The following is a 13,177-nucleotide window of genomic DNA, read 5'->3' as shown; positions in this document are numbered from 1 at the left end:
TTAATTAAAAAAACTAACTAAAATTTATAAGTTATAAGTTAGGAGCTTAAAATAAATTCAAAATTTATAAACTAATTGATTAATTGAGATTTTTAATAAAATTAGTTGAAAAATATAAAATGATAAAAAAAACATATTTATTTATTTGATAATAGTTTTGTCACTTTCAATATTCGAACATGTTTACTTTTATATTATAAAAGTAAAATACGTGAAAGGCAAAAAAAAAAAATAATAAAAGCGAGAGAATGATAATATAGGTAAAAGAGTTTGCAAATTAAAATGAATTTTAGTTAAATTAATAAATATAAAATTGTTAAGAGTTTAAACGTTATAAATTACTTTGATTAACTTATGAGAATAAATTATAAACTCTTAAAAATAATTTCTTTTATCTAAAAAATTTATTTTGATCAAATTAATTTATGTGAATCGAATAAATTTATAAATTTCTCAAATGTATTTTCACACACATTTATATTGTAATTAAAAATAAAAATGTTATAGTAAAAAAAACTTTAATACTATTCTAAAAGGAAAAAAAAAAAAACTATTGCAATTTGAACGAATGTAATAAATATATAACTCATAATAATTAATAAGAGGCTTACTTCGATCGTCAGTTTATGCTGGGACGGATTCTAGAGGATAAATAAATACCAGTAACTAAGAAGCATTTATTTCAGCACCATGATATAAATGGCAACATGGCATTTAAGGTTCCTTTCTCTTTTGTTCTCACTTTTTTTCTTCCAATTGTTGGTGTAGAGGTGCACTCATTTTTCTCCTAATGGAAGACCCACAAGTTTAATTTAAGATTGATCAAGACAAAAAATAAAAAGGTGAAATAATTTAAAATTCTAATATATAACATGTAAAAATAATAACATATAAACTTAAAGTTTGGGATTAACATAACCGAGTTATTATTGGGTATGTAGATGAACCTGTGCAGCTATTTCAGCTTAATTAAATATTGAGTTCTAAGCAATTTCAGCTTATTTAGATATTGAGTTCTAAGCAGTATATGTAACTGTAATAAATACTTTACTAGAGAACTTTTCTGTGTATAATAGTTTTATCTCCGTTTATCACGAACTCGTCATCCCTTCTTCCGCGTCAGTGCTATAGCGAGAAGATGTTGCTACTCTATACATAACATTTAATTGCAAATTTGTTTTACATCAAAAAATAATTTTTCATATATATGATGCACATGGTTTAAGGTAAAACTCGTGGTTGAATTAATTTGGATATTTCAATTGTATTCTAGCATTTTAAAATTGTCTTTTTTGTACCTTAAAAACAAGTGGACGCTAAAAAAAGCAGTATATTTTTAAAGGAATAGGAAACTTTGGAAAATGGAATTCGACATTTGTCATTAATAATGAATAATGCAAACAGGCAAGAAAGGAAAAATGCCGAAATGAAAAAATATATAATTTTTGTTTTGTTTTGTTTTGTTTGTTTGAAGGCAAAGGCAAAGGTAAGATTAAAGTGGAACATGAGGTACACGAGTAACAGAAAGTGAGAGCACCCTATGAAGTGGCTCGCCCACAAGCAAAAAGGCCATCGGCATGAGACGGGGTCAGAGGCAAAAAAGCAAATTCTGTTGTCACCTATTCTGCAACTAAAAACTACTTAATCCTTTAGATATATGTAAGAAGCTCCCTTTTGTGGTTGAAGGCATTTACCAAGCTCAACAAATTCACAGCTATCAATGAATTTTAGCTAGTCATAGAACTAAGAACAAAATTCAAATAGAGTTTTAAAGTATTTTGATTAAAATTGAAATTTTATTTGAAAAAAAGAAGTAGATGTAAATTGGTAGAAGTAGTGTTAGGTTGAAAAGCATTTAGAAAGAAGTGGTTGAAGTAAAAGCAGGAATGATTGTAGGCATTGAAGTTAAATGGATTTTTGTTAAAACAAAATGGAAACGTAGTGTTTCCAACATGTGGAGCTACGATAGTTGATGGTGGAGCTACGAATTTCGTGTCCAGTGGGCCCCACGTCTTTTTGGCTAGTATCCCTGGTCGTTATCATAGGGATGTGAAACGCCCGCCACGTGGATTCAATTTCACCCAATTATTTATGTCATTTTATCCAACTATGGTAAACCAAAGAAAACTAAATCATCCCAAATTAATTACGTAACATCACCTTATATGTATAAATAAAAATATAAATAATAATACTATGTACTACTACTAGTTTAAACAACTGGAGCAGAATTAAAGAAAAAGAAAAAAAAGCTAAGTGCAGGAGGAATAATAGTTAAAAAAATTAATTTAAATTTGATAGAGTTGGTGGTTTGTTGGTCCAGTTGAGAGCTAAAGTGGAGATATGGTTGGTGGAGGCACCGTCGTGAGCGAGAGCCTTGGCAGCGGCGTCCTTGAGATCCTTGATTCGGTAACGAAGCTTCTTCCCGTCTTGACCTTCCATGAGGCACTTGACAACGGTGGCGATTTCATGTTTGTCCACGAAGCCATTCTGGGAAACATTGGGCCTGAGAGCCACTTTGACGTCGTGCGTGAGCATGAAGGCGTTCATCTTCTGCTCCGCGAAGAGAGGCCAGGCGAGCAGGGGAACGCCATTCACCACGCTCTCCAGGATAGAGTTCCAGCCGCAATGGGTTAAGAAGCCACCCGTGGAGGGATGGGCCAGGACCTGGGGCTGAGGGGCCCAAGAAGGAACCAACAGGCCCCTGCCTTTTGTTCTTTCCGCGAACCCTTCCGGTAACAAGTGTAGCGGATCCGCTTCACTCTCCGCGATGAAGTAAGAGGCGTTTGCGGCTTTCTCGCTTGGGCTTTTCACCACCCACAGAAACCGTTGCCCGCTAGATTCCAGGCCCAGGGCCAGCTCGTTGATCTGAGCAGAGGAGAGGGTCCCACCGCTGCCGAATGACACGAATAGGACACTTCCACGTGGCTGTTCGTCCAGCCAGGCTAAACAATCACAACCGCTGCAACCGGATTCCATTCGGACCAACGGTCCAACCGCGTAAACCGGAGGCTTCCCCGGTTCTTCGCTTTCCAACTCCTTGATTGGACCGGGTTCCAGCTGGAGGAAGCTGTTCACGATGATTCCCTCGGCTTCTCTGTATCTGTTGGCGTGGTGGAGGACCCACTTGTAGGCTTCGTTTTTGCGGTCTTGAAGCGGGTCGAGTAGGTCTTTTCCCTGGAGGGGAATGCAGCCGGGGATGTTCACCGGTTCGGGCAGGTCTTTGAACTCGCACTGGATTTCCTTGTCGAGAGTGCCGAGGTGGAGGAAGAGGGAGAGGACGGTGGCGGTGGAGGGGTAGAAGACGTAGGGGGAGGCGTCGAATTCTTTGGCGACGTCGAAGGCGTCGGTGGCGAAGAGGTCGACGACGAGGGCGGCGAGGGTGTGGGTGGCGGAGAGGGAGTGGAAGGTGTCGCGGAGGGAGGGGAGGGAGCGGAGGACGGTGAGGGAGATTAGGGTTTCGATTTTGGAGTCTTGGGGGAGGTCGGAGAGCGTGACGGGGGGGAGAAAGGTGTGGGAGATGGAAGGGGGGAGGGCCTGGAGGACGGTGGTTTGGGCCTTGGAAGGTGGGCCGTCCGTGGGGATTACGAAGGTGACAGCCAGGTTATGGTAGCGGACGACTCGCTTGGCGAACTCGATCATCGGGATTAGGTGCCCCATGCCGGGCGATGGGAGCATGGCCACCATGGGGGGTGCGGGTGCCACTCTTGCTTCTTGTTTTGCTACTTCCATGGTGTGCTGCTGGAATTCTATTTTCTTAATTCTTGTGATGAACAAGAGAGAGGGGTTTATTTGTATTTATAGCAACTAGGTTGCCTCACTGCCATGGGCATGGCAGCGCTTCAATTTCAGTTAAACTCTTTTTCCTTTTTTTAATAATTGGGAATGGTTATACTTATAATGGAGAGTACTCGTAAATCATATTTAATTGAATAAATATATAGTATATAGTATTATTGTGTGCTTGAGTTGAGGGTGAATAATGGGTGGGAGCAAGTAGAAGAGTTGATGTTTGATTTAATCGGGTATTTACTATTTATGGAGGGAGGCAAAAGGCAATAGCAATGTATTTTATCTAGAAGGAAAGCGATGAGTACGGGCGAATTTCGCAATTTATGTGATGGCTGGGGATGATGTCAATTCAAACGTAAGGCTTATGTGATCAAAACTAAATAATGACCAATTTTTTTTGCTTTTCCTTATGTTCTTCGAACGTGCGGATATCCTACACGTTTTTCATCCCCAGCCCCCTCTCTTCTCTTCTCTTCAACACCGTCTTAACAATTATTAACTCTTCTTAGCCTCCCGCTACACCCTACAGTACACATTGCTTACAACCATTCTTCGCGGTTAGATAATCTAAACACACAAAAATATCCAGACATTATCTCCTGTGAGTTACAACTAACTACCCATATCTTTACAAAATTTTAGTACAACAACATATTGCCTAATGCCTACTTCCATTCCAATATATTAAATATTATATTTAATTCAAAGTTTTAGATAGCAATTAATTAATTATGTCATCTTTCTGAGACAAATTATATTTTTACTAATACCAACCAAAAAATAACGGTTAAATTCATTATTAAATATTTAAATAATTATTTCCTCATGGATCAAAGGTTTACAATTATAATAGTCGATTATTTATGAACCACTTTTTTATAGTCCACCATAAACATTGTCTATAAATGATTTTGGTTCTATGCTGAACTATTATTATTAGTCAGGAAAAAGACACTATGTGCCTGTATTGTATTAAAATAAAAAATAAATAAATAAGAAAAAAAATTACTCGTAAAAAAATAATTATTAAAAAATAAACAAATGATAAAATGGTTCGTGTAAAAGTAGAAACTAAAAGTAATTATTGAAAGTAATATCTCATTTATATTAGTACAGATTAAAATTATTATTAAAATAAAAATAATTATTTATCAATGTACTTATCGATGAATAATTTTGATCCATTATGCACCACTTGTTTAATAGTCAATATTAGACTTTGTTTAGAAAATAAAACATATCTCAAACTCAAAAACATAATTATGCTAAATCGTAAATGTAAAGAATTATCATCCATAAAATTAATTTTACAAAACTAATATTCTTATTACTTTTATACACTATAAATCATTATTAAAATAAAAAATAGGAAGTGATAATTAATGTTATATTAAAAAAAACTAAAATAATACTTATTTTATGACTTTTTTTCTCTTATACAACACTTATTATAAGATAATATTAAAATTTATTTGATTAGTCATACATATTGAGTCAATTACACAATATTTACTCACATAGTAAATATCTTCTACATGATTTTGTCATTAATAATACAATAAAATAAATCAACAATAAATATTAATTACATTATAAATTATTATTATTATAAACATTTCGTACTAATATCATAATTAAAAAATATATAGAAAATCAAATACATAAGACATCTTAATGCTTCATAAATACTGTTACGGTTACACATCATAATTATCCTTCTAATTAACCTTGCCATTAATAGTATAATTAATGAAATAAATAATAAATATTATTGGATAACACAAATCAAATTAAAAGAACATATTTATTTATTTGATAATAATTTTGTCACTTTCAATATTTTAACATATTTACTTTTATATTATAAAAGAGAAAGGCAAAAAAAAATTATGACTTAATTTTTTTCTATACAACATTTATTATGAGATGATATTAAAATTTATTTAATTAGTTATACATATTGAATCGATTTACTTCCATAATAAATACCTTCTACATGATTTTGTCATTAATAATACAATAAATTAAATCAATAATAAATAGTAATTACAATAAATATTTATTACAGATTGTTATTATAAATACTTTCTACTAATATCATAATTAAAAAATTATGCAAAAATCAAATAAGATATCTCAATATATAATGCTTCATAAATACTGTTACAGTTACACATAATATTTATCTGTTTAATTAACCTTGTCATTAATAGTATAATTAATGAAATAAATAATAAATGTTATTGGATAACACAACTCAAATTCATCTTAACTTTTTTAAGTTTAAAATACATGTTTTAATTATACAAATGTTCAAATAACTCGTCTCAATTTATGATACTTCACAAATATTGGTTTTCATACGCATAATAACTATTTTCTACCTAATTTTGTTATTAATAATACGGTAAAATGAAATAACCAAATTAATTAATTGAAAAGTAAGGAAAACATTAAAAGTAAGAACAATTATTATTTATAATACATTAAAAATTTAAAATAAATTATAAAATTGTATGTAATTATATTTTTATATAAAATAATAAATATATTCCTTAATTAAATTATGTACCTAAAAATAATTAAATTATATAAATTTAAAATATCCTTATTTTGTTAACTTAATTATCTTGATATTTTTTATTTTGTTTGTAATACCACCATTATACTAATTAGAGTTAATGGTAGAAACTAAAAAGGAATACTAAAAAAAATGTCAAGGATTAAAAAAAACAAAATATTTTGCAGTGATTAAAACAAGATAGGAGTATATTAGCATATTTAAGTTTAGAGTTTTAATTAAACTAAATAAAAATATATTTAATTATAAGTAATTCATTTAGAATTATAATACGAAGGAAAGAAAATTATATTTATATTTCATTTTATTTAATAATGAATTTTTTTGAGAATTTTGAAATTTTACAATATTAATATATTTTTAATTTTTTATGTTTTGAAATATATTTTATCAACGTATTCTTTAAGAAAAAAAAAACAAAAAATTTAATGTACTAAAACATTATCAAAAGTTTTGAATATATTATATTTAACAAATATCATAATTAATATACTATTAGCAAAGTTGACTGTTTAATAACTTTAAATAATATATTATTAACTATAATATTGTTTAAAATTGTAAATTAATAGATAGATTATTAAATGTCTTTATATATTTATCAATTTAATAATATATCATATTTTAAAATGTTTTATAAACTGTTTCTTTGTAACAATTAATTAAAAAAACTATTTTTTAATGTTTTTGTGTGTTAGTTAGGTATGCTCCAGTTTTTTTGAAGAAAATAAAATTGGTTATTGGTTTGCAAAGATGGGATCTGAATCAGGACAATGTTTCTGGACTATGGAATCTTTCCTCACAATTTGATTCCCTTTTTATCTGCCAATGCAGCTGCAGTGACCTTCCCAAGGGCTTAAGAGTTTTCTCTTGTATTTTCTTCCCTCTTTTTTATTTGTTTTGCGACACCTACCCAAAATGATACCCCTACATATATATAATATATTGAACCATTCAATACATGTTGGTTCTTGTTTATAAGTTCTTACGTGTTGACCTTGATTCATGATCAGCCCTCACATTTCTTTATTTCTTATAATCAAAAAAACATTTAAAATGATATATATAATTCAATTTTAATAAATATATTATGACATGAACTATATAATAATAATATTTATATTTTATTTGGAGAATATATAAAAAAGATATTTTCAAATTACACAATAATTTAAATGTGTAATATATTGATATTCTAACTTAAGTATTATAATATATTTGATTTGATTTTAATTTTTTAATATTAGTTTAGCGTTACAGAAGTGCAGGAAAGAATTATTTTAAGTATTTTCCGTCACACATCAGTTATGAAATTAATGTTGTTTTTATTGATGTTAAAAATGAGACATTTTTACATCGGTTATTATACAGTCAAATATAGAAATGTTTTTTAATCTTGTAGAATTTATCAAAATGAATTACATGCATAGAATTTATCATCAAGGACAAAAAAGCAAAAATGAAAGTTAAACAAGACTTGTTGAATAAAAATGGAAACGAAAGTTAGACAACATGAAATGGAAATGAAAAAATTAGACCAACAATATCAGAAATGGAGTACCTAAATATGATGAGGACAAAGGCTTAGAGAACAAAGAAATAAAAATTGAAAGCGAGGCAAAGGAACCCTAACAAAAATAAAACAAAAAATGATGCAAAAAAAATAGTAAAATAACATACTAGGTGGATGTCATTGGAGATCGTAGCCAATGACAGAATCATGAGAAAATTTATCAAAGATGCTTGAAGCGTCGTTTGAATTGCTGAAAAAGGTTTGCAATAGAGTTTATCAATATTAATTTAGGAAGAAAATGAAAGCAACGAGATAATAGAGATAATTTATTTAAACGACTTTTTATTATTATTATTTTTATATATCAGTTATACATTGGTTAAACCGCCTGTAGCCAAAAACGACATTGTATAATATTGGATCCTTCATAAACGGTAAAAAAGTTATCCAATATTTTAATCATGTCAGTGTAATTTTATTACATCAACTATTTAGTAATTGATGTAAAATATAGATTTGCACTTATATTTTCATTATTTTATTAATATTTAAGACCTATTTAACTACAATAATCACAATTAAATTATGAAATATTCGATCAATAATTTAACCGATTAAATTAATGATGAATTCAATTTTAAAAACACCGGTATCATTCCTTTTCGTTCCAATAACTTAACAATCGCTGCTTAGATCTAATTAACTTTTTTTATTTATTATTATTTTGAAAGGGAAGTGTAAGTGGGTGCCGGATAAAATAATTGGGTAATCAAAATTTATAATGTTTTTAGACTAGGAACCCTTGAATCAATTTATTTTGTATTTTTTTGAAAAGGAATTTATTTTATATTTTTTTTACTTCAATTAATATAAATACCTGATCTAACTTGAGATTTTTTTTTTACATTGAAAGGGGTTCCGTTACGTATATGTGTTGATCTAGATTAATGATTAGCACTAACGTTTGTCACAAAAAGACATTTGGATCATACAAATAAATTTCAATTGATATTTTGCGACGTGAAGTCCTCTGAAGTAGCAAAATGAAATTCCATAGTCTAGGATGTTAACATCATTTTAAGAGTTCAGTTGTTAATATTTAAATAATACATGACATGTTCATATTTTATTTTGTCAATAACTCAAGTCTGTGTTGAAATAACAAAAATGTTGCTAAAAATTATAAGGTTATGTTTAGATATTTAACAAAACTTATTAATAGCATTTAAATTTATATTTGTGTTGATGTCAACATTAGCGAAGAAATTAAAGTGCGTTAAATTCGCAAAAGCCGTCAAGTTTGAATATGGTCCGTACGTTACACCATCATCGGAAACTGATTTTGATTGACTAAACTTGCAAACCAAAGTTCACTCCTTTCAATATTCTTTCTTACATTAATAACATGTACTGTATTTTTTTTTAATAAATAAAAGACATTTATTATATTTCTTGTTGAATCTTTCTAACTCTTCTTTTGAAAATTTGATAGATGAGCATTTTTTCATATGAATTTTTTACATTCACATTAAAAATGAATTAGCGGCAAAACATAAGTTTGCGTCGATTTTACCGACAAGGGAAATTAAAGAGCACATGCATGATTGTTTTGGCTTGTTTCTTCGATGCTTCTTCCCAACCTCCATTAATTTTCTTATTTCAAACCCATCAACCCAACTACCCAACACACTTGTCTTCTTCTAATAATGCCCAAATTTAATTCGTCTTTCTATGAGGGCTGGCCGTGCAATTGTGACTCTTAACGGAAGGGGTAAAAACAAAGACCAGACACATTTTTCTTTTTAATTATTAAAGAAAATATACCTTTATCGATTGTTATGCCGTTCAGCTAATCGTGTTTGTGGATTATTCATGCAGTGTAATAATATATGTGGGATGTCACTGTTGTTATTATATAGGTAATTATGTTAATTGATTGAATTAGTTCACAATGTTTATGTCGACAGGACTCGTGAATGAAAAGTATGTGGAACAAACATCGTGAACTCACTCTACTAGAAATGGCTTCATTTTAACTTGTCTTTTAACCGCTCAAATTATGTTTTGTAACATATTGTCAAACATCATAGTCAATAGAAAATCAAGTTTAACCAATATTAAACATTCATTTGAATGTGGAACCAAACATCCTTTAATTATATCCAATCAATAGACTCATGCATAGCAAAGTTCCCACTCCTATCAATTTACAAAACAAATTCGAACATCTAGAAAAAAGCAACACTTAAATCCCATTTCAACAAAATTATGCTACTCAAGAATTAAAAAGTGTTTGAATGAATTATTTTTTAATTCATAAATATGATTTATACAATATTTTTAAGTTGATAATTAAAGATTTATATATACTAACCAAACGTGACTTTCACTGATTACACAATATTTTAATATTATCAGGAATCAAATATAAAAATGTAGGTTGACCATTATGTATAAGGAAATACCTTACAACTATTGGATTAAACAACTTAAAAATAATTTAATTTTTCAATCTATTTTATTTATATTTTTTCATAAATTAAACACATTCTAATATAAAAATGAAAAATAATTACTGGGACATTTAGTATCATTTTACCATAGATTAAATTTATTATAATTTTGAAAATGATGTAAGTTTGTTTTATATTTAATTAATTTCATTCGTGTAATCTGGTAAATTTTAATCATATAAAATAAAAATATATTACGTGTATTACATAAGCAATAGCGGATATAAAAAAAATAAAAATAATAAAAAATTAACCTTTTTACCAGTTAGGATAGAAATTTTCCCCGTTAGTGATACATGACATCCGTGGCACCTCTCATGATTAATTTTATATATTTCAACACTAAACACGATTTATGATGACGGTTTTATAATTTGACAACGACCCGATATCAAATCCACTAAATATCTTTTATAATTGATAATTATTACTTGTTTTCTTTGGAAACTTTACAATCCAATTATTTTCTCGCCCATCTTTAATTGCGAACCCAAACATATCATATTCATCGTATAGGAAGCTTTTCGGTATACTTCTTTCGCATCATTCTTTCATCATTATAACGTGTAGGTAACAACAATATTTTTTAGAATCAAAAAGGCTATTGAATGGATAAGATACTAATCTACCAGGAGTTATAATAATAATAATAATAAGATATCACTTTTAAGGTGTTGAAAAAATAATTCAAATTTTTTAAATTCAAATATTTAAGATATGACTTTGATTTTAAAAAATATAAATTCTTTTATAATATTATTTAAAATTAAAATATATTATATTTATTTTAGAAATTTATTTTATTTTTTTAAGAAAATGATATAAATCAATAAATAAAGATTTTTGAGATGAGAATAATCATTCACTTTATAGAGGGGTTATTGACTTAAATGAGAGAGGGAGTCATATGGAGGAGAATTTCCAATTTTCACAAGAAAATTTGTGACAAAGGAATTTTCAAGTTTCACCCATAAAACTTGGGAGGAGAGTTCCAAGTTTCACTCTTAAAACTTGTGAGAAATGAGTTTTCAAGTTTAATATATAAAATTTGTGAGGAAAAGTTTTCAAATTTAACCCACAAAACTAAAAGGGAAGATTTTCAGGAATACACATGTGATACATTTTAAGATAGTAAAATTCCTTATGGATGCAGTCATGAAGGATCGAACCACGTTAAATAAGATTTTGTGTTTTTTTATTTATTTCTTTATGGTATTGGCTTATTTGTGTTCTTTTATCTTTATGTGCAAAAGAATAAGTTCTTTTGTTCCTAACAGTGATATTAGACCTTGATTTGTGCAACTTGGTGACCTATCACTTGAGTATTGAAGATTGACATACAACGATTCCAATACTTGAGAAATTAATGGGGACAAAAAATATTGTAGAGCAAGAGTAGCTTAAAGGTGATTGTGATGAATATCCATCACAACAAGAAATCAAATTTGAAAATTTTAATCAAGGGAAAATTTTTTGGAAAAACAATTCAAATTATCCAAATTCAAATCTCTCATGTATTGCTTAGATTTTAAAAAATAATAATTCTTTTAGGATATTGTTTATAATGGACATATATTGTATTTATTTTTAAAAAAATCTCTTTTAAGATTAGGATATTAGGTCAATAAATAAAGACTCTTAAAATGAGAAGAATTACCCTATTTGTAGAGGGGTCATTACTTTAAATGAGAGATGGGATCATGTGGAGGAGAGTTTCAAAGTTTCACTAAAAAACTTGTGAGGAAGGAGTTTTCAAGTTTCACTCGTAAAACTTGTGAGAAAAGATTTTCATGTTTCACCCACAAATCTTGCAGGGAGAATTTTCAAGAATACACATGTAATACATTTTAAGATAATGAAATTCATTGCGAAGGTAGGTATGAAAGACTAAACCATGTTAAATAAAATTTTGTGTGATCTTTTTCTATTTCTTTGTGGTGTTGACTTGTTTGAATCCTTATGCACAAAAGAAACAATTTTTTTTTGTTCCTAACAAAGGGGTTATAAATATCCATTAACGTGAAACAAGATTCTCTCCTTGACAGAGATGTATTCTCTCAAACCCTGACCACCATAGAAAATAAAGATAGTAGAAGGTAAAGAGTCAAAGAGAATGAAACCTTGATCTCTCTCTTTTCTCAAAAAGATCAAAGTGCTCTATGGTTTAAGGAGATTCCCGTTATGAAGAAAGATACGTATTATTCCTGTTATGTGAGAATCATGAATTTCAATGACCCCCTTTAGTTCTTTATAATTAATAGTCTAAGAAAACTAAAACTTACATGTGGTATCAAAACATATGTTGTGAAATTATATGATTTTCAAATGTTGTTTTTTTCCAATTATGTACAAACCTTGATTATGAAATTTTAGGGATTTTTATTTTTGTTGAACTTTTTTTTTATGTAATTGATGAAATTATTTTATCTAATTATTTGTCGTAAAACTTTAATAATGTTAAGGATTTCTTTTTTGATTGAATGTCTTCCACATTTGTGAATCACGATTGTTTTATTGGCTTTTTTAACTCATGTATCCCTAAACAAGAAAAACATATTAATTATATTTTATTTTTATTGAATGGAATTATGAGATTTTTTCTATTGTTTTCTTTATGATTGAAATGCTTTTAATGCGATTGATTTTAATGATTTAATCATTTTTTTATGATTATTTAATGAGAATGATAAAGGCTCATATTTTATATGTATGCATTTGTCTGTTTAAGCCAGAATCACAATTGTAATAGCAAGTTGTTTGCTCTTTGCGTGTATCTTG

At 28.9% G+C, this 13,177-nt stretch overlaps 1 protein-coding gene across 1 annotated transcript; it reads right to left on the bottom strand.

The window, feature by feature from the left end:
* Nucleotides 1-2,146: 2,146 nt before the first annotated feature.
* GT72B1 (UDP-Glycosyltransferase superfamily protein) lies at nucleotides 2,147-3,983 on the bottom strand. Its single transcript, XM_020358269.3, has one exon. The coding sequence runs from the start codon at nucleotides 3,730-3,732 to the stop codon at nucleotides 2,284-2,286; it is 1,449 nt and encodes a 482-aa protein (XP_020213858.1). The 5' UTR covers nucleotides 3,733-3,983; the 3' UTR covers nucleotides 2,147-2,283.
* Between the last annotated feature and the right edge of the window lie 9,194 nt (nucleotides 3,984-13,177).

Source organism: Cajanus cajan, chromosome 11, assembly GCF_000230855.2.
Source record: "Cajanus cajan strain Asha chromosome 11, NIPB_CcT2T_4, whole genome shotgun sequence".
NCBI classification, from domain to species: domain Eukaryota; kingdom Viridiplantae; phylum Streptophyta; class Magnoliopsida; order Fabales; family Fabaceae; genus Cajanus; species Cajanus cajan.
This window is presented reverse-complemented; position numbering and strand designations above follow the sequence as displayed.

Coding starts and splice junctions, on each gene's coding strand:
- GT72B1 (XM_020358269.3), bottom strand. CDS start 3,732: ATGGAAGTAGCAAAACAAGAAGCAAGAGTGGCACCCGCACCCCCCATG.